At 45.9% G+C, this 21424-nt stretch overlaps 2 protein-coding genes and 1 long non-coding RNA gene across 3 annotated transcripts in view; 2 read left to right on the top strand and 1 right to left on the bottom strand.

Annotated features, from left to right (window-relative positions):
- Nucleotides 1-1359: 1359 nt before the first annotated feature.
- PABPN1 (poly(A) binding protein nuclear 1) lies at nucleotides 1360-13595 on the bottom strand. The gene is made up of 7 exons (XM_051775657.1): nucleotides 13454-13595; nucleotides 11867-11981; nucleotides 11012-11079; nucleotides 9061-9167; nucleotides 7335-7422; nucleotides 4710-4858; nucleotides 1360-1422 (listed from the first exon to the last, which is right to left on the bottom strand). Exons 2-7 carry the CDS (start codon nucleotides 11946-11948, stop codon nucleotides 1383-1385), a joined length of 534 nt encoding a protein of 177 aa, XP_051631617.1. The 5' UTR covers nucleotides 11949-11981; nucleotides 13454-13595; the 3' UTR covers nucleotides 1360-1382.
- A 1593-nt stretch (nucleotides 13596-15188) lies between these two features.
- LOC127465162 (uncharacterized) lies at nucleotides 15189-16112 on the top strand. Its single transcript, XR_007901899.1, has 3 exons — nucleotides 15189-15213; nucleotides 15461-15527; nucleotides 15955-16112. It is a non-coding gene; the product is annotated as an uncharacterized LOC127465162 (long non-coding RNA).
- Nucleotides 16113-17013: 901 nt separating this feature from the next.
- The window catches only part of LOC127465156 (large neutral amino acids transporter small subunit 2-like), a gene marked incomplete at its 5' end in the record, with an annotated part of 36300 nt that continues 31889 nt past the window's right edge, over nucleotides 17014-21424 (top strand). Inside the window, one exon of the mRNA XM_051775656.1 lies at nucleotides 17014-17212. Within this exon, the coding sequence (XP_051631616.1) occupies nucleotides 17014-17212 (199 nt within the window). The remainder of the gene's footprint in view (nucleotides 17213-21424) is intronic.

Here is a 21424-nt window from a genome sequence, read left to right as displayed (position 1 = left end):
GTTTGAACCAATCAGGAGGCGGCCGGAGGGGTTTGAGCCAATGGGGAGCGAGGAACGGGGGAAGCCCCGCCCCTTTTGCCTCCCTCCCTCAGGGCTCTTAAAGGAGCCGCCGGTTTGGGGGCCCCGGGGGGTTTTTGGGGTGAATTTGGGGGGTTTTGGGCAAATTTGGGGGGTTTTGGGGCAAATTTGGGGGGTTCGGGGGATTTTTGGGGGGATTTGGGGCGTTTCGAGCAAATCGGGGGCGTTTGGGGGGGGTTTTGGGGCGAATTTGGGAGATTTTGGGGCAAATTCGGGGGTCCCCGAATGTGATTTTTTGGGGGGGATTTTGGGGCGAATTTGGGGGGTTTTGGGATCCATTTTTTGAGGATAAAAATTGGGAATTTTGGGGACAAACTTTGGGAATTCTGGGGATAAATTTTGGGATGAAATTTGGGAATTCTGGAACAAATTCTGGGGATAAATTTTGGGGATTTCGGGATAAATTTTGGGATAAATTTTGGGGATTTCGGGGGAATAAATTTCGGGGATAAACTTTCAGAATTTGGGAACGAAGTTTTGAGAATTTTGGGGATAAATTCGGGGATTTTGGATCAATTCTGGGGATTAAATTTGGGGATTTTGGGGGATAAACTTTGGGATAAATTTGGGGAATTTTGAGGATAAATTTGGGGGATTTTAGGGATAAATTTGGGGAATTTTGGGGATAAATTTTGGAGGATTTTTTGATGAATTTTGGGGAATTTTTTGATAAATTTCGAGGATTTTTGGGGATAAATTTGGGGAATTTCGGGGGTTTTTTTTCCATAAATTTTCGAGGATTTAAAAATTTTGGGAATAAACAAAAAAAAAAAACCCAAAACGACATTTTTTTGGGCCCCCTCCCCCTCCCCTGGGGGAGGGGTCTCTCTTTTATTTATTTAATTCCCCTCCCCCACCCCCCCCCTTTCACCAAAACCTCCCCTCCCCCCTCCCTCCCCTCCCCCTTCCACCCCTCCCCCCCTGCCCCACCCTCTCCCCTCCCCTCCCCCCCCTCCAAAAAAATGTTTAATTTTCCCCCCAAAAAAATCGAAATAAAATAAAAACAACAACAAAAAAAAAAAAAACCAAAATTATATAAAATTTTCCGGCTCCACCTGAAAAACAAACTTTGGGAATTTTGGGGGGGGGGGGGGGGGTTGGGGGGGGATGGGAGAGGGGGGGGGGGAGGGGCGGCCCCTCCTCCCGCCCCTCCCCCCCCCCCTTTAAAAATCGGAATTTTTGGGGGGTTTTTTTTCGTGTTTTTTTGGGTGGTTTTTTTTTTTTTTTTTTAAAGGGGGGGTGGGGGAGGGGCGGGTGGGGGAGGGGCCGGGGGGGGGAGGGGGGGTGGTGGGGGGAGGGGCGGATCAATACGGGGAGTACCAGGAGGTGGCTCGGGATCGACCCCTGTGGGGGGAGGGGAGAGAAAAGGGGGGGGAGGGGAGAGAGAAAGAAACAGAGAGAGAGAAAAAAACCATTAAAAAAAAGTGAAATTAGGGGGGGGTTTGACCCCAAAACGCCCCAAAATCGACCCGAAAATGGGCAAAATCAACCCCAGGAAACTAAAAAATGACCCTAAAAGTGAGAAAGTTGCCCCCCAAAAAAAGTCAAAATCGCCCAAAATCACCCCAAAAAATGACAAAATCACCTCAAAAACCCCCCAAAATAATCTAAAATTGCCCCCCCAAAAAAGGCCCCCCCAAAAAACCCCAAATCACCCCCAAAAAAACCCCCCAAATCGTCCAAAATTACCCCCCAAAAATCACCTGGATTTGACCCAAAATCGCCCCAAATCACCCCAAAAACCGACAAAATCACCCCAAGAAACCCCAAAAAAACCCCCCAAAATCACCCCAACCCCCCCCCAAATCATCCAAAATTACCCCCAAAAAAACCCCCAAAATCACCCCCCCAAAAAAAAGCCCCAAATCACCCGGATTTGACCCCAAATCGCCCCAAAATACCCAAAAAATGACAGTCGTCCCAAAAAACCCCAAAATCACCTCGAGAAACCCCAAAAATCACCCAAAAAAAACGCCCCCCCAAAATATTCCAAAATTATCCCCCAAAAAACCCAAAATCACCCCAAAAAAACCCCCCAAATCACCCAAAATTACCCCCCAAAAACCAAAAAAATCACCCCCCAAAAAAACCCCCAAATCACCCCAAAATTACCCCCCAAAAAACAAAAAAATCACCCCCCAAAAAAACCCCCAAATCACCCCAAAAAACCCCCAAATCACCCAAAATTACCCCCCAAAAAACAAAAAAATCACCCTCCAAAAAAACCCCCCCGAATTGCCCAAATTTGACCCAAAATCATCCAACATCACCCCAAAATCCCCCAAAAATGGACAAAATCACCCCAAAATCGCCCCAAAACACCCCAAAAGCCCCCAAATCACCCCCAAAATCACCCCAAAATATCCCCAAAAAACCCAAACCCCAAATCACCCCAAAACCACCTGAATTCGACCCCAAAAATTTCCAAAAACTCCCCCAAAAATCACGAAAAATTTCCAAAAAATTCCCAAAACCCCAAATCCACCCAAATCTGACCCAACCCCCCCCAAAATTACCACCAAAATCACCCAAAATTTGACCGAAAAATCACCCGAAACCCTCTCAAAAATCACCTCAAAAATTCAAAAAAAAATCCCAAAAAATTCCCAAAAAACTCCCCAAAATTCCCCAACCCCCAAATTCACCCAAATCTGACCCAAAATCCCCCAAATTACCCCAAAAATCACCAGAAATTTGACCGAAAAATCACCCGAAACCCTCCGAAAAATCACCCCCAAAATTCCAAAAAAATCTGAAAAATTCCCCAAAAAATCCCCAAAAATTCCCGAAAAATTCCCCAAAATTCCCAAACCCCGAAATTCACCCAAATCCACCCAAATCTGACCCAAAAATCCCGTGAAATCACCCCAAAATCCCCCAAAAAGCACCCAAAATTTGACCACAAAACCACCCAAAACCCTCTCAAAAATCACCCCAAAAATTCCAAAAAAAATCTGAAAAATTCCCCAAAAAATCCCCAAAAATTCCTGAAAAAATCCCAAAAAACTCCCCAAAATTCCCCAACCCCCAAATTCACCCAAATCTGACCCAAAATCACCCAAAATCACCCCAAAATCCCCCTGAAATTTGACCAAAAAATCACTCAAAACCCTCCGAAAAATCACCTCAAAAATTCCCCAAAAATTCCCCAAAAATTCCCCAAAATTCCCAAACCCCCAAATTCACCCAAATCTGAGCCAAAATCCACCCAAAACTGACCCAAAAATCCTCAAAAATCACCCGAAATTTGACCGAAAAATCACCCAAAACCCTCTCAAAAATCACCTCAAAAATTCCAAAAAAATCCTGAAAAATTCCCAAAAAATTCCCAAAAATTCCCAAACCCCAAAATCCACTAAAATCTGACCCAAAATGCCCCCAAATGACCCCCAAATTCCGCCAAAAATCACCAGAAATTTGACCACAAAACCACTGAAAACCCTCTCAAAAATCACCTCAAAAATTCCCAAAAAATCCCCCAAAATCCCCAAAATTCCCGAAAAATTCCCCAAAATTCCCCAACCCCCAAATTCACCCAAAACTGCCCCAAAATCCCCTGAAGTCACCCCAAAATCCCCCAAAATTTGACCACAAAATCACCCAAAACCCTCCGAAAAATCACCAAAAAAAAATCCCAAAAATTCCAAAAAAAATCACGAAAAATTCCCAAAAATTGCTAAAAATTCCCAAACCCTGAAATTCACCCAAATCTGACCTGAAATGCCTCCAAATGACCCCAAAGTCCCCCAAAACCCACCTAAAATTTGACCGAAAAATCACCCAAAACCCTCCGAAAAATCACCCCAAAAATTCCAAAAAAATCCCCAAAAATGCTGAAAAAAATTCCCAAAAATTCCCAAAAAATTCCCAATCCCCAAATTCACCCAAATCCACCCGAAACTGACTCGAAATCCCTCCAAATGACCCCAAAGTCCCCCAAAACCTACCCAAAATTTGACCACAAAATCACCCAAAACCTCCTCAAAAATCACCAAAAAAATTCCCAAAAATTCTGAAAAATTCCCCAAAAAATCCCCCAAAATTCCCAAAAATTCCCCAGACCCCAAGTTGACTCAAATCCACCCAAATCTGACCCAACCCCCCCCCGAATTTACTCCAAAAATCACCCAAAATTCGACCAAAAAATCACCCAAAACCCTCTGAAAAATCACCCCAAAAATTCTGAAAAATTCCAAAAAAAATCACGAAAAATTCCTAAAAAATAAAAAAAAATTCCCAAAAATTCCCCAACCCCCAAATCCACCTAAATCTGACCCCAAATCCCCTGAAATCACCCCAAAAGCCCCTAAAATTTGACCGAAAAATCACCCAAAACCCTCCGAAAAATCACCCCAAAAATTCCCAAAAAAATCCCCAAAAATGCTGAAAAAATCCCGAAAAATCCCCAAAAATTCCTAAAAATTCCCAAACCCCAAATTCACCCAAATCTGACCCAAAATCACCCAAAATCACCCCAAAACCTACCCAAAATTTGACCACAAAATCACCCAAAACCCTCCGAAAAATCACCAAAAAAATTCCCCAAAAAATCCCCAAAAAATCCCAAAAATTCCTAAAACTCCCGAGACCCCAAAATGTCCCAAAACCGTGTGATTTTGGCCCAAACTGACCTGTATCCCCTCCCTCGGGGCCGTTGGAAGCCGCTGTAGAATCGGGAGCGGGCGGAGCCGAACCCTCCCCCCCGGCCCCGGAAGCGGCCGCGCGGGAACCCCCGGTCGGTGCTGCTGATCCCGGGGCGGTTCGTGCGCTTCGGGATCACCTGGAACCGGAAAAGAGGGAATTTTGGGAATTCAGGGAGGTTTGGGGAAAATTTGGGCGGAATTCGGGCGAAAATCGGGCGAAAAAAGGTGAAAATTCGGCAAAAATCGGTCACAAAATGGCGGAGTTCGAGGGGGTTTTGGAGGGATTTGGCGGGAATTTGAGGGGAAATTTGGGAATTCTGAGGGAAAGTTGATGGGATTGGAGGGAAAAAAGGGGAGATTTGGAAAAATTTGGGGGGATTTGGGTGAAAAACGGTGAAAATTCGGCGAAAATCGGGCAAAAATCGGTTACAAAATGGCGGAATTTGAGGGGAATTGGGGGGGATTTGGAGGGAATTTGAGGGAAAATTTGGGAATTCTGAGGGAAAATTAGGGAGATTTGGGTGAAAAATGGGGAAATTTGGGTGGAAATCAGGGAATTCTGAGGGAAAATGGAGGAAATTTGGGTGAAAATCGGTGAAATTTGGGAGAAAATTGGGTGAAAATTGGTTACAAAATGGCGGAATTAGAGGAGAACTGGGGGGGAAATTTGGGAATTCTGAGGGGAAAAGGAGGGAATTTGGGTGAAAAATGGGGAAATTTGGATGCAAATTTGGGAATTCTGAGGGAAAATGGAAAAATTTGGGTGAAAATTGGTGAAATTTGGGTGAAAATAGGGTGAAAATCAGTTACAAAATGGCGGAATTTGAGGGGATCTCGGAGGGATTTGGAGGGAATTTGAGGGGAAATTTGGGAATTCTGAGGGAAAATTAGGGAGATTTGGGTGAAAAATGGGGAAATTTGGGTGGAAATCAGGGAATTCTGAGGGAAAATGGAGGAAATTTGGGTGAAAATTGGTGAAATTTGGGTGAAAATAGGGTGAAAATCAGTTACAAAATGGCGGAATTTGAAGGGAATTGGGGGGGAATTGGGAAAATTTGGGAATTCTGAGGGAAAAAGGAGGGAATTAGAGTGGAAATTGAGGAAATTTGGATGCAAATTAATGAATTTTGAGGGAAAATGGAGGAAATTTGTGTGAAAATTGGTGAAATTTGGGTGAAAATTGGTTACAAAATGGCGGAATTTGAGGGGAATTGGGGGGAAATTTGGGAATTCTGAGGGAAAAAGGAGGGAATTAGAGTGGAAATTGAAGAAATTTGGATGCAAATTTGGGTATTCTGAGGGAAAATGGAAAAATTTGGGTGAAAATTGGTGAAATTTGGGAGAAAATCGGGTGAAAATCGGTTACAAAATGGTGGAATTTGAGGGGATTTCGGAGGGATTTGGGGGGAATTTGAGGGAAAATTTGGGAATTCTGAGGGAAAGTTGATGGGATTTGAGGGGGAAAAGGGGAGATTTGGAAAAATTTGGGGGGATTTGGGTGAAAATTGGTGAAAATTGGGCAAAATCAGGGGAAAATTGGTTAAAAAATGGTGGAATTTGAGGGGAATTGGGGGGAATTGAGGGAATTCTGAGGGAAAATTAAGGAGATTTGGGTGAAAACCAGGAATAAAGGGAGAAAGTTGGAGAGTCCTGTTTTTGGGAAATTTGGGGAAAATTTGGGGTGAAATTCAGGGAGAATTCACCGAAAAATCAGGGAAAAATTGGGAAAAAATCTGGAAAAAAAATCAGAAAAATTCAGGAAAAAATCTGAAAAAAAATCAGAAAAAAATGGGAAAAAATCAGGAAAAAATTGGGAAAAATCGGGAAAAAATCTGAAAAAAAATCAGAAAAATTAGGAAAAAAGGGGAGAAAGTTGGAGAACTTTAAGTCCCTTTTTTGGGAAATTTGGGGAAAATTTGGGGTGAAATTGAGGGAAAATTCACAAAAAAATCAGGAAAAAATCAGGGAAAAATCGGGAAAAAATCTGAAAAAAATCAGAAAAATTTGGGAAAAAATCTGAAAAAAAATCAGAAAAATTCGGGAAAAAATCTGGGAAAAAATGAGACAAATTCAGAAAAAAATCTGAAAAAAATCAGAAAAATTTGGGAAAAATCTGAAAAAAAATCAGAAAAATTCAGGAAAAAATCTGAAAAAAAATCAGAAAAATTCGGGAAAAAATCTGGAAAAAAATGAGACAAATTCAGAAAAAAATCTGAAAAAAATCAGAAAAATTTGGGAAAAAATCTGGAAAAAAATCAGAAAAATTTGGGAAAAATCTGAAAAAATTTGGGAAAAATCTGAAAAAAATCAGAAAAATTCGGGAAAAATGTGAAAAAAAAATCAGAAAAATTCGGGAAAAAATCTGAAAAAAATCAGAAAAATTCAGGAAAAAATCTGAAAAAAAATCAGAAAAATTTGGGAAAAAATCTGGAAAAAAATCAGAAAAATTTGGGAAAAATCTGAAAAAAATCAGAAAAATTGGGAAAAAAATCTGAAAAAAAATCAGAAAAATTTGGGAAAAATCTGAAAAAATTGGGAAAATTCCAGGGAAAATTCTGGGGAAATTCTGAGGGATTTGAGGTGGTTTTGGGGTCGTTTTTTGGGGTTTTTTACCTTGATTTGCCTCCCCCTGAAGAGCGACTCGTCGAGGGCCATCGACGTCCTCACCGACTCCTTGTCCGAGAACTCGATGTAGGCGAAGCTGGTTTGGGGTAAAAAAGGGCAAAATCAGGCAAAAAGGAGCGAGAGGGGGGTTGGGAAGTGTGAAAAATGGGATGGGGAGGTGAGAAAATGGGGATGGGGGTGAAAAAATGGGGGTTTTAGGGCAAAAAATGGGGATTTGAGGTTAAAAAATGGGGGGGAAAATGAGGGGAAATTTGGGGGAAAATTGGGCAAAATTTGGGAAAAAATGGGGGGAAATTTGGAGGAAAAATGAACAAAATTTGGGGGAAAATGGGTGGAAATTTGGGGGGAAAAATGGGCAAAATTTGGGTAAAATTTAGGGGAAAATTGGGCAAAATTTGGGAAAAATGGACAAAATTTGGGAAAAAATGGGTGGAAATTTGGAGGAAAAATGGGCAAAATTTGGGAGAAAATGGGTGGAAATTTGGGGGGAAATCAGGAAAAATTTGAGGGAGAAATCAGGAAAATTTGGGAAAAAATGGGTGGAAATTTGGGGGAAAATTTGAAAAAAAATGGGCAAAATTTGGGGGAGAAATGGGCAAAATTTGGGGGAGAAATTGGGCAAAATTTGGGGGAGAAATTGGGCAAAATTTGAAAAAAATGGGTGGAAATTTGGAGGAAAAATGAATAAAATTTGGGGGAAAATGGGTGGAAATTTGGGGGGATATTTGAAAAAAAATGGACAAAATTTGGGAAAAAATGGGTGGAAATTTGGAGGGAAAATGAACAAAATCTGGGGGAAAATGAACAAAATTTGGGGGAAAAATGAGTGGAAATTTGGGGGAAAATCAGGAAAAATTTTGGAAAAAATGGGTGGAAATTTGGAGAAAAAATGAACAAAATTTGGGGGAAAATGGGTGGAAATTTGGGTGGAAATTTGGAGGGAAAAATGGGTAAAATTTGGGAAAAAACGGGCAAAATTTGGGAAAAAAAGGGGTGGAAATTTGGGGAAAAATGAGCAAAATTTGGGGGGAAAACTGGGTAAAATTTGGGAAAAAATGGGGGGAAATTTGGGGGAGAATTGGGCAAAATTTGGGGAAAAATGGTCAAATTTGGGGGAAAATTGGGCAAAAGTGGGTGTGGCTTCCTTAAAAATGGGAGGGGCCTCCCTAAAGTGGGTGTGGCCTCCTTAAAAGTGGGTGTGGCTTCCTTTTAAAATGGGTGTGGCTTCCTAAAACCAGGGAGGAGCCCCCTTAAAGTGGGTGTGGTCTTCCCAAAGTGGGTGTGGCTTCTAAAAAACTGGGAGGGGCCTCCTCAAAGTGGGAGTGGCTTCCTTTAAAAGTGTTGAGATCCTCCTCAAAGTGGGTGTGGCTTCCTTTAAAAGTGTTAGGATCCTCCTCAAAGTGGGTGTGGCTTCCTTAAAAGTGGGCGTGGCTTCCTTAAAAGTGGGCGTGGTTTCCTTTAAAAGTGTTAGGGTCCTCCCCAAAGTGGGCATGGCTTCCAAAAGAGTGGGCGTGGTCCCTCTTAAAGGGACAGGACCCCCCCAAAATCGGGTGTAACCCCCCAAAACTGGGTGAAAACCCCCAAAAAAGGGGTGTAACCCCCCAAAAAATGGGTGAAATCTCCCAAAAAAGGGGGTGTAACCCAAAAAAAGGAGGCGTGGCCTGCCCAAAGTGGGCGTGTCCCCCCCCCAAAGGGGGCGTGTCCCCCCCCTTACCCCTTGGGGTGGCCGCTGTACTTGTCGCAGAGGATGGTGACGCGGTTGACGGAGCCGCAGCCGTGGAAATGAGCCTCCAGCTCCTCGGCCGTCGCCCCGTAATCCACCTGCAAAACAAGCCCCAAATTCCAGGGAAAACTGGCCCAAAATCGCCTGAAATTGGCCTGAAATTCCCTGAAAATTTGTCCCAAAATTGCCCCGAATTTGCCCCCAAATTTACCCAAAATCGCTTGAAATTTACCCCAAATTTACCCAAAATCGCTTGAAATTTACTCCAAATTTACCCAAAATTGACCCCAAACTTGCCCCAAATCCACTTGAAATTAACCCAAAATTTACTCCCAAAATTGCCCCAAACTCACTTAAAATTTGCCCCAAGTTTACCCAGAATCATCTGAAATTTGCCCCCAAATTGCCCCAAATTCCCTTAAAATTTGCTCCAAATTTACCCAGAATCGCCTGAAATTTGCCCCAAAATTGCCCCAAATTCCCTTAAATTTGTTCCCAAATTTACCCCAAAATTGCCCCAAATTCCCTTAAAATTTGTCCCCAATTTTACCCAAAATTGCCTGAAATTTACTCCAAATTTACCCTAAAATTGACCCGAATCGACCTAAAATTTACCCCAAAATTCCCTTAAAATTTGCCCCAAATTTACCCAAATCCACCTAAAATTTACCCCAAAATTTCCTTTAAATTCACCCCAAAATTTACCCAAAATTGCCTGAAATGAACCCCAAATTTACCCCCAAATTGCCCCAAGTTCCCTTAAAATTTGCCCCAAAATTTACCCCAAATTGACCCAAAATTGACCCCAAACTTCCCCCAAATCCACTTAAAATTCACCCAAAATTTCGGGGTGTTTTGGGGGATTTTTGGGGTGGTTTTGGGGTATTTTTTGGGGTATTTTTAGGGTGATTTTGGGGTATTTTTGGGGTGGTTTGAGGGTATTTTTGGGGTGGTTTTGGGGTATTTTTGGGGTGTTTTTTGGGTACTTTTGGGGTGTTTTTTGGGGTATTTTTGGGCTGTTTTGGGGGCGGTTTTGGGGGTGTTTTTTGGGGTGTTTTTGGGGTATTTTTGGGGTGGTTTTGGGGTATTTTTGGGATATTTTTGGGATGTTTCTGGAGTGTTTTTGGGGGTATTTTTGGGGTGTTTTTTGGGGTTTTTTTCAGGTGATTTTGGGGTATTTTTGGGGTATTTTTTGGGCTGATTTTGGGGCATTTTTTTGGGTATTTTTGGGGCTGATTTTGGGGTGGTTTTTGGGGTATTTTTGGGGTGGTTTGAGGGTATTTTTGGGGTGGTTTTGGGGTATTTTTGGGGTGTTTTTTGGGTACTTTTGGGGTGTTTTTTGGGGTATTTTTGGGCTGTTTTGGGGGCGGTTTTGGGGTGTTTTTGGGGTATTTTTGGGGTGGTTTTGGGGTATTTTTGGGATATTTTTGGGATGTTTCTGGAGTGTTTTTTGGGGTATTTTTGGGGTGTTTTTTGGGGTTTTTTTCAGGTGATTTTGGGGTATTTTTGGGGTATTTTTTGGGCTGATTTTGGGGCATTTTTTTGGGTATTTTTGGGGCTGATTTTGGGGTGGTTTTTGGGGTATTTTTTGGGTGTTTTTGCGGTATTTTTGGGTTGATTTTGGGGTATTTTTGGGGTGTTTTTTAGGGTATTTTTAGGGTGGTTTTGGGGTATTTTTGGGCTGATTCTGGGGTGTTTTTGGGGTGTTTTGGGGGTGTTTTTTGGGGTATTTTTGGGGTGATTTTTGGGGTGTTTTTTGGGCTGATTTTGGGGTGTTTTGGGGGTATTTTTGGGGTGCTTTTTAGGGTATTTTAGGGTATTTTTGGGGTTTTTTTTTTGTATTTTTGGAGTGGTTTTGGGCTGATTTTGGGGTGTTTTTGGGGGTATTTTTGGGGTGTTTTTGGGGTGATTTTGGGGTGATTTGAGGCGGGTTTGGACTCACATTGCCCACGTAGATGGAGCGGGCGTCGGCCTCCATCTTCTCCTCCAGGGACATGATCACCGGGCCGGCTGCGAAACGGGGGGAAAAAAGGAAAAATTGGGTTTTTGGGGGGGTTTGAGGGGATTTGGGGGGTCCTGGGTGGGATTTTAGAGGAATTTGAGGGGTCCTGGGGGGGAATTGGGGAGTCCAGGGGGGGATTTGAGGGGTCCTGGGTGGGATTTTGGGGGGATTTGGGGGGTCCTGGGGGAGACTTGAGGGGGTTTGAGGGGATTTGGGGGGTCCTGGGTTGGATTTTGGGGGGACTTGGTGGGATTTTGGGGGAATTTGGGGGGTCCTGGGGGGGAAATTGAGGGGGTCTGAGGGGATTTGGGGGGTCCTGGGTGGGATTTTGGGATCCCAGGTGGAATTTCGGGCTCCCAGGTGGGATTTTGGGGGTCCCAGGTGGGATTTTGGGGGTCCCAGGTTGGATTTTGGGGCTCTTGGGTTGGAATTTCAGGGTCCCAAGTTGCATTTTGGGGTTCCCAGGTGGGATTCTGGGGGGTTTTGGGGTCCCCAAAAGCGATTTTTGAGGTCCCAGGTGGGATTTTTGGGGTTCCCAGGTGGGATTCTGGGGGTTTTTGGGGTCCCCAAAAGCGATTTTTGGGGTCCCAGGTGAGATTTTGGGGGGTTTTTGGGGTCCCTGAAGGCAATTTTGGGGGTCCCAGGTGGGATTTTTGGGGTCCCAGGTGGGATTCTGGGGGTTTTGGGGGGTCCCAGGTGGGATTCTGGGGGTTTCTGGGCTCCCTGAAGTCGATTTTTGGGGTCCCAGGGGCTCTTTTTCGGCGCCAGGGCTGGTTTTGGGGGGGTCTCTCTCACCGTTGCCCGGCGGGGGGCTCATGTTCATCTGTTTCTCCACCTCGTTCTGCAGCTCTTTGAGCTTTTCCGCCTCCTCCTCCATCTCCCTCACCCGGGCCTTGATGGCCTCCAGCTCCTGGGGGGGTCAAAGGTCAGCAAGAGACCCCCAAAATCGGGCTCAGGGCCCCCCAAAACCCCAAATTTACCCCCATTCCCCGAAAATTTGCCCCCAAAATCGACCCAAATCCCCCCAAAACCGCTCCAAAATTTGTGTAAAATTTACCCTCAAGTAACCCCCAAAATTGACCCAAATCCACCTAAAATTTACCCCAAAATTAACTCAAATCCACCTAAAATTTACCCCAAAATTCACCTAAAATTTACCCCCAAACTGATCCAAATTCACCTAAAATTTACCCCAAAATTCCTCTAAAATTTACCCCCAAACTGACTCAAACCCACCTAAAATTTACCCCAAAAGTCCTCTAAAATTCACTCCCAAATTGACCCAAATTCCCCTAAAATTTATTCCAAAATTCCTCTAAAATTCGCTCCCAAATTGACCCAAAATTTACCCCCAAATTCACCCAAAATTTACCCCTAAAATTAACCCTGACATTGCCGGAATTTGACCCCATTTTCCCCAAAAATTTACCCCCAAATCGACCCAAAAATTTACCCCCAAACTGACCCGAAATTGACCCAAATTCATCCAAAAATTTACCCCCAAACTTTTAAATTTCCCCAAATTCCCCCTAACCCCCTTTCCTCCCAATTCCCCCCTTTAGTCCCATTTCCCCCCCATTTCCCCCTTTTTACCCCAATTTCCCCCTTCTTACCCCATTTTTTCCCCCTTTTCCCTCTCATTTCCCACTTTTACCCCCATTTCCCCCCCATTTTCCCTCCTTTTCCCCCTCATTTTCCCTCCTTTTACCCCCATTTTCCCCCTCATTTTCCCCCTTTTCCCTTCCATTTCCCCCCAATTTTCCCTCTCATTTTCTCCTTTTTACCCCCATTTTCCCCCTCATTTTCCCTCCTTTTACCCCCATTTTCCCCCTCATTTTCCCCCTTTTCCTTCTATTTCCCCCCAATTTTCCCTCTCATTTTCCCCCTTTTGCCCCCATTTTCCCTTCATTTTCCTCCTTTTATCCTCATTTCCCCCCTTTTACTCCCATTTTCCCCTTCATTTTCTGCCTTTTACCCTCATTTTCCCTCCATTGCCCCCCCTCATTTTCCCCCTTTTCCCTCCGATTTCCCCCCAATTTTCCCTCTTTTCCCCCCATTTCCCACTTTTACCACCATTTCCGTCCTTTTCCCTCCTTTCCCCTCCATTTTCCCCCTTTTACCCCCATTTTCCCCCTCATTTTCCTCCTTTTACCCTCATTTTCCCTCCTTTTCCCTCTCATTTTCCCCCTTTTACCCCCATTTCCCCCCTCATTTCCCCCCAATTTTCCCTCTTTCCCCCCATTTTCCCCCCAATTTTCCCTCTTTTCCCCCTTTTCCCCCCATTTTCCCCCTTTCCCCCCCCACTCCCCTCACGGTTTCCCGCCCTTTTTTTCCCGCCCTTTTCCTCCTTCCGCCCCCCCCCCCTCCGCCATTTTCACTCACCGGGTCCTCAATGGCGGCCTCTCCCCCTTCCCCTTCCCCCAACCCCGCCTCCTCCTCCAGCTCCTCGGCGGCGGCTTCGTGCGGCGGCCCCGGGGCCGCTGAGGCGGCGGCGGCGGCGGCGGCGGCGGCGGCGGCGGCCCCGCTTCCCCCTCCAGCCCCTCCCGACCCCCCTCCGCGGCCACCCCCGCCCCGGCCCCGGCTCCCCCCGTCGCCGCCCAGCGCCGCTTCCTCCGGCCCCGCCGCCGCCGGGCCCCCGAGCCCGTTGCCGTAAGGCGGGGAAGGGTCTCCGGAGCCCCCCGGGCCGCCCGGCCCCGTCCCGGCCCCGGCCGAGGCTCCTCCGGCCGCCGCCGCCATGGCCGCCATGGCCGCCCAGCCCCCAGCACGGCGTGAGGCGGCGGCCAATCGGCGCGCGTCGTGGGCGGGATTACCGCCGGCTCCGCCAATCACCTTCTAAGCCCTTCTGACTGACGCGTAAGTTGACCAGTAGAAACCCAGCGCGGGGAGGAGGCGGGAAGAGAGGCGGGGAAGCGCCGCGGCGGGGAGGCGGCCAATCCGCGCGCTCTGTGGGCGGGCTTACTGCCGGCTCCGCCAATGGGATTGTAAATCTTTCTGACTGACGTGTAAGACGACCAATGGAGAGGCCAGCGCTGAAGGGGAGGTGGGAAAAGAGGCGGAGAAAGCGGGCCGGCGTGCGGCGGTGGCCAATCAGAGCGCTTCGCAGGCGGGGTTAAAGGCGAGCGGACCAATCAGAGGCGGAGAAGGAAGAGGCGGCCAATGGGAAATGGAGGCGGGAAGAGAAGGGAAGGCGGGAGCTCCGGGACGACGGCCAATAGAAAGAAAGACAGGGCGTGGCTTGCGCCGATGAACCAATAGAAAGGCGGAGGAGGCGGGACTAGAGGGGAACTGACCAATAGAAAGGCGCAGGGGGCGTGGCTTGATCTTAAAGGCGCCTCCGCCGGTCTCCCGTTAAGCCCCGTTATGCAAATCAGGGCTTTAATTAGCTAATTAAAGCAAGAACGGGCTTAATTAAGGGCTGGGGGCGCTGCGCGTAAAGGGGTTATTTAGGTTAAGAGGTTAATTAGCGTAAGGGTGACAATTAGCGTGGGGGGCGCTAATTAGCGCGTTGGGGGCTTAATTAATGAATAAGTCATTAATTAATGAATAAATCATTAATTAGCGGCATAATCGGCGGGCGGAAGGAGGGGGAAAGCGTTAAAACAGCGTTAATTAGCGCGTTAATTGCCGCGAGGGGGGTTAATGGGAAAAATAAGCGGCGGGCCCTTTAAGGCGCTGCCCCCGAGTTAATTAGTGACCCCGCGGGGGGTTAATTAACAACCCGGCACTCGGCGCGCGGGGGTTAATTAGTGAGTTATTAAGGCGCCGGGCTGGCAATTAACGCGGCGCTAATTGGGGTGGGGGGGGGAGGGAGGGAGGAGGGGGCGTGGCCTGATGGCCATAGAGAGCAATGGAGTGGGCGTGGTCTCTTGAGGGGGCGTGGTCTAAGCGCTATTAGAGAGAATGGAGGGGGCGTGTTTTGGGGCGTGGTCTAAACGCCATTATAACCAATGGAGGGGCGTGGCCTAAGCTCAACTTGAGGCGATAAGGGGCGTGGTCTGAGTTCTGTTAGACATCATTGAGGGGGCGTGGTCTCGCCGAGGGGGCGTGGCCTCAGCCCCCATTAGAGTCAATGGGAGGGGGCGTGGCCTGAGGTTTTTGGGGACCCCCGACCCATTTTTGGGGTGAATTTTAGGCGGATTTGGGTCAATTTTGGGGTCAATTTGGAGGGAATTTTGGGGGAAATTTGAGGGGATTTGGGGGTAAATTTGAGGGGAATTTTGGGGTAAATTTTCGGTGGATTTGTGTCAATTTTGGGTCAATTTTGGGGTAAATTTGGGTGAATTTTGGGGTAAGTTTTAGGGGGATTTTGGGGTAGTTTTTGGGCAGATTTGGGGAAATTTGGGGGGAAATTTTAGGGGGATTTTGGGGTGAATTTTTGGGTGGATTCAGGTCAATTTTGGGTCAATTTGCGAGTAAATTTTAGGGGAATTTTGGGGTGAATTTTAGGTGGATTTGGGTCAATTTTGGGGTAAATTCCAGGCAATTTCAGGGGAATTTTGGGGTTATTTTGGAGGGAATTTTGGGGTAATTTTGGGGCAATTTGGGGGTAAATTTTAAGGGAATTTTTGGGGTTAATTTGGGGGTAAATTTTGGGTCAATTTTGGGGTAAATTTTAGAGGAATTTTGGGGTAAATTTGGGCATATTCGGGTCAATTTTGGGGTAGTTTGGGGGTAAATTTTGGGGAATTTTGGGGTAAATTTTAGGGTAATTTTGGGGTGAATTTTAGGCTGATTTGGGTCAATTTTGGGTCAATTTGGGGGTAAATTTGGGTGAATTTTGGGGTAAGTTTTAGGGGGATTTTGGGGTAGTTTTTGGGCAGATTTGGGGAAATTTGGGGGGAAATTTTAGGGGGATTTTGGGGTGAATTTTTGGGTGGATTCAGGTCAATTTTGGGTCAATTTGCGAGTAAATTTTAGGGGAATTTTGGGGTGAATTTTAGGTGGATTTGGGTCAATTTTGGGGTAAATTCCAGGCAATTTCAGGGGAATTTTGGGGTTATTTTGGAGGGAATTTTGGGGTAATTTTGGGGCAATTTGGGGGTAAATTTTAAGGGAATTTTTGGGGTTAATTTGGGGGTAAATTTTGGGTCAATTTTGGGGTAAATTTTAGAGGAATTTTGGGGTAAATTTGGGCATATTCGGGTCAATTTTGGGGTAGTTTGGGGGTAAATTTTGGGGAATTTTGGGGTAAATTTTAGGGTAATTTTGGGGTGAATTTTAGGCTGATTTGGGTCAATTTTGGGTCAATTTGGGGGTAAATTTTAGGGGAATTTTGGGGTAAATTTGGGCAGATTCGGGTCAATTTTGGGGGAGTTTTGGGGTGAATTTTAGGGGGATTTCGGGGTGAATTTTAGGTGGATTTGGGTCAATTTTGGGCAAATTTGGGGGTAAATTTTCGAGGGATTTGGGGGTAAATTTGGGGGGAATTTTGGGGTAAATTTTAGGGGGTTTGGGGGTAAATTTTCGGCGAATTTCGAGGCAAAGTTTAGAGGAATTTTGGGGTGAATTTGGGTCAATTTTGGGGTAAATTTTAGGGGAATTTCGGGGTAATTTTTGGGAGGATTCGGGTCAATTTTGGGGCAAATTAGGGGTAAATTTTAGGGTGATTTGGGGGTAAATTTTTAAGGGGATTTCGGGCTTTCATTCCCGGTTTTAAATTTAATTTTTAGGGCTCTTTTTTTCCCTCCCCCTTTTTTTCCCCCCCCTCCCCTTTCCTTCCTCCTCCTCCTCCTCCTCCTCCTCCTCCTCCAGCCAAAGTCCGGCCCCCGAGGCCGAAGGTCACCCCCTTTTCCTCCTCCTCCTCACTTCCCCCTTGGATTTTTAACCTTTTTCGGCCTTTTTTTACCCCAAAAACAAAACCCCCCCCCCCCCTCCCCCACCCTTTAAATCCCCTTTTTTTTTAAACTTAAAAACTCCCCCGAAAAGTCGCTTTTTGAGCGTTTTTTCCGCCCCAAAAAAGGGTTAAAAAAACCCCGAAAAAAATAAGACTTCGAGGGGGGAAATGGGGGGGAGCCAAAAAGAGCCGAAATTTGGGGATTTCGCCCCAAAAAAAGAGGAGGAGGAGGAGGAGGGGGAGAGGGGGGGGAGGGGTGGCCTTGAAGAAGGAGATCGGGCTCCTCAGCGCCTGCGGCATCATCGTGGGTGAGTTTTTGGGGGGATTTTGGGACCCCCCCCAAAAAATTCGGGACCCTTCGGAACCCCCCCGAAAAAATTTGGGACCCCCCCGAGTTCGGGGAGCCCCAAAAAACCCCAAAATCGCCCCAAAAATCGCTTCGGGTCGTCCCTCGAAATCCCCCCCGAAATCCCTCAAAAGTGCCCCAAAATTCCACCAAAACACCCCAAAATTTTTGGGGGACACCCAGGGAGTTTCTGGGACCCCTCCCCAAAATTTGGGACCCCCCCGAGTTCAGAGAGCCCCAAAAAAACCCAAAATCGCCCCAAAAAATCGCTTCGGGTCGTCCCTCGAAATCCCCCCTAAAATCCCTCAAAAAGTGCCCAAAATTCACCAAAATTCCCCCAAAATTCCCCCAAAATTCCCCAAAATTTTTGGGGGACACCTTCGGAGTTTCTGGGACCCCTCCCCAAAATTTGGGACCCCCCCGAGTTCGGGGAGCCCCAAAAAAACCCCAAAATCGCCCCAAAAATCGCTTCGGGTCGTCCCTCGAAATCCCCCCCAAAACTCCACAAAAGTGCCCAAAATTGGACCAAAATTCCCCAAAATTTTTGGGGGACACCCAGGGAGTTTCTGGGACACTTCCCCAAAATTTGGGACCCCCCCGAGTTCGGCGAGCCCCAAAAAACCCCAAAATCGCCCCAAAAAATCGCTTCGGGTCGTCCCTCGAAATCCCCCCCCAAAATCCCTCAAAAAGTGCCCAAAATTCACCAAAATTGGACCAAAATTCCCCAAAATTTTTGGGGGACACCCAGGGGTTTCTGAGACCCCTCCCCAAAATTTGGGACCCCCCCGAGTTCGGGGACCCCCAAAAAACCCCAAAATCGCCCCAAAAATCGCTTCGGGTCGTCCCTCGAAATCCCCCCCAAAACTCCACAAAAGTGCCCAAAATTGGACCAAAATTCCCCAAAATTTTTGGGGGACACCCAGGGAGTTTCTGGGACACTTCCCCAAAATTTGGGACCCCCCCGAGTTCGGCGAGCCCCAAAAAACCCCAAAATCGCCCCAAAAAATCGCTTCGGGTCGTCCCTCGAAATCCCCCCCCAAAATCCCTCAAAAAGTGCCCAAAATTCACCAAAATTGGACCAAAATTCCCCAAAATTTTTGGGGGACACCCAGGGGTTTCTGAGACCCCTCCCCAAAATTTGGGACCCCCCCGAGTTCGGGGAGCCCCAAAAAACCCCAAAATCGCCCCAAAAATCGCTTCGGGTCGTCCCTCGAAATCCCCCCCGAAATCCCTCAAAAGTGCCCCAAAATTCCACCAAAACACCCCAAAATTTTTGGGGGACACCCAGGGAGTTTCTGGGACCCCTCCCCAAAATTTGGGACCCCCCCGAGTTCGGGGAGCCCCAAAAAACCCCAAAATCGCCCCAAAAATCGCTTCGGGTCGTCCCTCGAAATCCCCCCCAAAACTCCACAAAAGTGCCCAAAATTGGACCAAAATTCCCCAAAATCTTTGGGGGACACCCAGGGAGTTTCTGGGACACTTCCCCAAAATTTGGGACCCCCCCGAGTTCGGAGAGCCCCAAAAAAACCCAAAATCGCCCCAAAAAATGTTTCGGGTCGTCCCTCGAAATCCCCCCCCAAAATCCCTCAAAAAGTGCCCAAAATTCACCAAAATTGGACCAAAATTCCCCAAAATTTTGGGGGGACACCCAGGGAGTTTCTGGGACCCCTCCCCAAAATTCGGGACCCCCCCGAGTTCGGCGAGCCCCAAAAAAACCCCAAAATCGCCCCAAAAATCGCTTCGGGTCGTCCCTCGAAATCCCCCCTAAAATCCCCCCAAAACCCCTCAAAAGTCCCCAAAATCTCCCAAAAACCCCCCCAAAATTTCCTGGAGTCCCCCCAGGATCCCCCCCCTGTCCTTTTGCCCCCCCGAAAACCCCCCAAATTGGCCCCAAACCCCCCAAAATCCCAATTTTTCCCCCCCTAAAATCCCACTTTTCTCCCCCAAAATCCCCAATTTTTTCCCCCCATTTTGGGCAATTTTGGGTCAAATTTGGGGCAAAAGTTGGGCAAAAAATGGGCAATTTTGGGGCAAATTTGGGGCAATTTTAGGTGAATTTTGGGTCAATTTTGAGCCAAATTTAGGTCAATTTTAGGGCAAATTTGGGGCAAATTTGGGGCAATTTTGGGGTAAATTTGGGGCAATTTTAGGTCAATTTTGGGGCAATTTTGAGCCAAATTTGGGGCAATTTTAGGTCAATTTTAGGTCAGTTTTGGGGGAATTTTGAGCCAAATTTTGAGCCAAATTTGGGTCAATTTTGGGGCAATTTTGAGCCAAATTTAGGGAAATTTTAGGTCAGTTTTAGGGCAAATTTGGGGCAATTTTAGGTCGATTTTGGGGCAAATTTGGGGCAATTTTAGGTCAATTTTGAACCAAATTTGGGGCAATTTTAGGCCAATTTTGGGGCAAATTTGGGGCAATTTTAGGTCAATTTTGGGGCAATTTTAGGTCAATTTTGAACCAAATTTAGGTCCATTTTAGGTCAATTTTGAGCCAAATTTGGGTCCATTTTAGGTCAATTTTGAGCCAAATTTGGGGCAATCTTAGGTCAATTTTAGGTCAATTTTGGGGGAATTTTGAGCCAAATTTGGGCAATTTTAGGTGAATTTTGGGTCAATTTTGGGTCAATTTTAGGTCAATTTTGGGTCAATTTTGAACCAAATTTGGGGCAATTTTAGGTCAATTTTAGGTCAATTTTGGGACAATTTTGAGTCAAATTTGGGGCAATTTTGGGGCGGAATTTTGGGTGAAATTTGGCCCAGTTTTCCCCAAACCCCAATTTTCTCCCTCCAAACCCCAATTTTGTCACATTAAACCCCATTTTTGTCACATTAAACCCCATTTTTGTCACATTAAACCCCATTTTTGTCACATTAAACCCCATTTTTTCCCCTTCAATCCCATTTTTTTCACATTAAACCCCATTTTTTCCCTTTAAATCCCATTTTTCCCCCTCTAACCCAAATTTTCTCCCCCCAAACCCCAATTTTCTCCCCGAACCCCATTTTTTTTCTCATTAAATCCCAATTTTTTCACCCTAAATCCCATTTTTCCCCCCAAACCCCCATTTTTTCACATTAAACCCCATTTTTCCCCCCAAATCCCATTTTTTCCCATTAAACCCCATTTTTTTCCCATTAAACCCCATTTTCCCCCCTCTAACCCCAATTTCCTCCCCCCAAACCCCAATTTTTCCCCCAACCCCCCATTTTTTTCACATTAAACCCCATTTTTTTCACATTAAACCCCATTTTTTTCACATTAAACCCCATTTTTTCCCTATAAATCCCATTTTTTCCCCATAAATCTCAATTTTACCCCCCTAAATCAAATTTTTTCCCCCTTTAACCCCAATTTCCTCCCCCCAAACCCCAATTTTTTTCACCATAAATCCCATTTTTTTCCCCATAAATCCCATTTTTTCCCCCTCTAACCCCAATTTCCTCCCCCCAACCCCCTATTTTCTCACCATAAATCCCATTTTTTCACCACAAATCCCAATTTCCTCCCCCCAAACCCCATTTTTTCCCCATTAAATCCCTTTTTTTTCCCTTTTCCCCCCAGGGAACATCATCGGCTCGGGGATCTTTGTGGCCCCCAAGGGGGTCCTGGGGGCCCCAAACCCCCCAAATCCCCCTTTTCTCCCCCAAATCCCCCCTTTCCTTCCCCAAACCCCTCCCAAACCCCAATTTCCTCCCCCCAAACCCCATTTTTGTCACATTAAACCCCATTTTTGTCACATTAAACCCCATTTTTCCCCCCAAATCCCATTTTTTCCCATTAAACCCCATTTTTTTCCCATTAAATCCCATTTTCCCCCCTCTAACCCCAATTTCTTCCCCCCAAACCCCAATTTTTCCCCCAAACCCCCATTTTTTTCACATTAAACCCCATTTTTTTCACATTAAACCCCATTTTTTTCACATTAAACCCCATTTTTTCCCTATAAATCCCATTTTTTCCCCATAAATCTCAATTTTACCCCCCTAAATCAAATTTTTTCCCCCTTTAACCCCAATTTCCTCCCCCCAAACCCCAATTTTTTCACCATAAATCCCATTTTTTTCCCCACAAATCTCAATTTTACCCCCCTAAATCCAATTTTTTCCACCCTAAATCCCATTTTTTTCCCTATAAATCTCAATTTTTTCCCCATAAACCCCAATTTTTTCCC

Source organism: Manacus candei, unplaced genomic scaffold, assembly GCF_025592945.1.
Source record: "Manacus candei isolate 608988 ecotype Guabito, Panama unplaced genomic scaffold, ASM2559294v1 h1tg000324l, whole genome shotgun sequence".
Classification (NCBI taxonomy): Eukaryota; Metazoa; Chordata; class Aves; order Passeriformes; family Pipridae; genus Manacus; species Manacus candei.
This window is presented reverse-complemented; position numbering and strand designations above follow the sequence as displayed.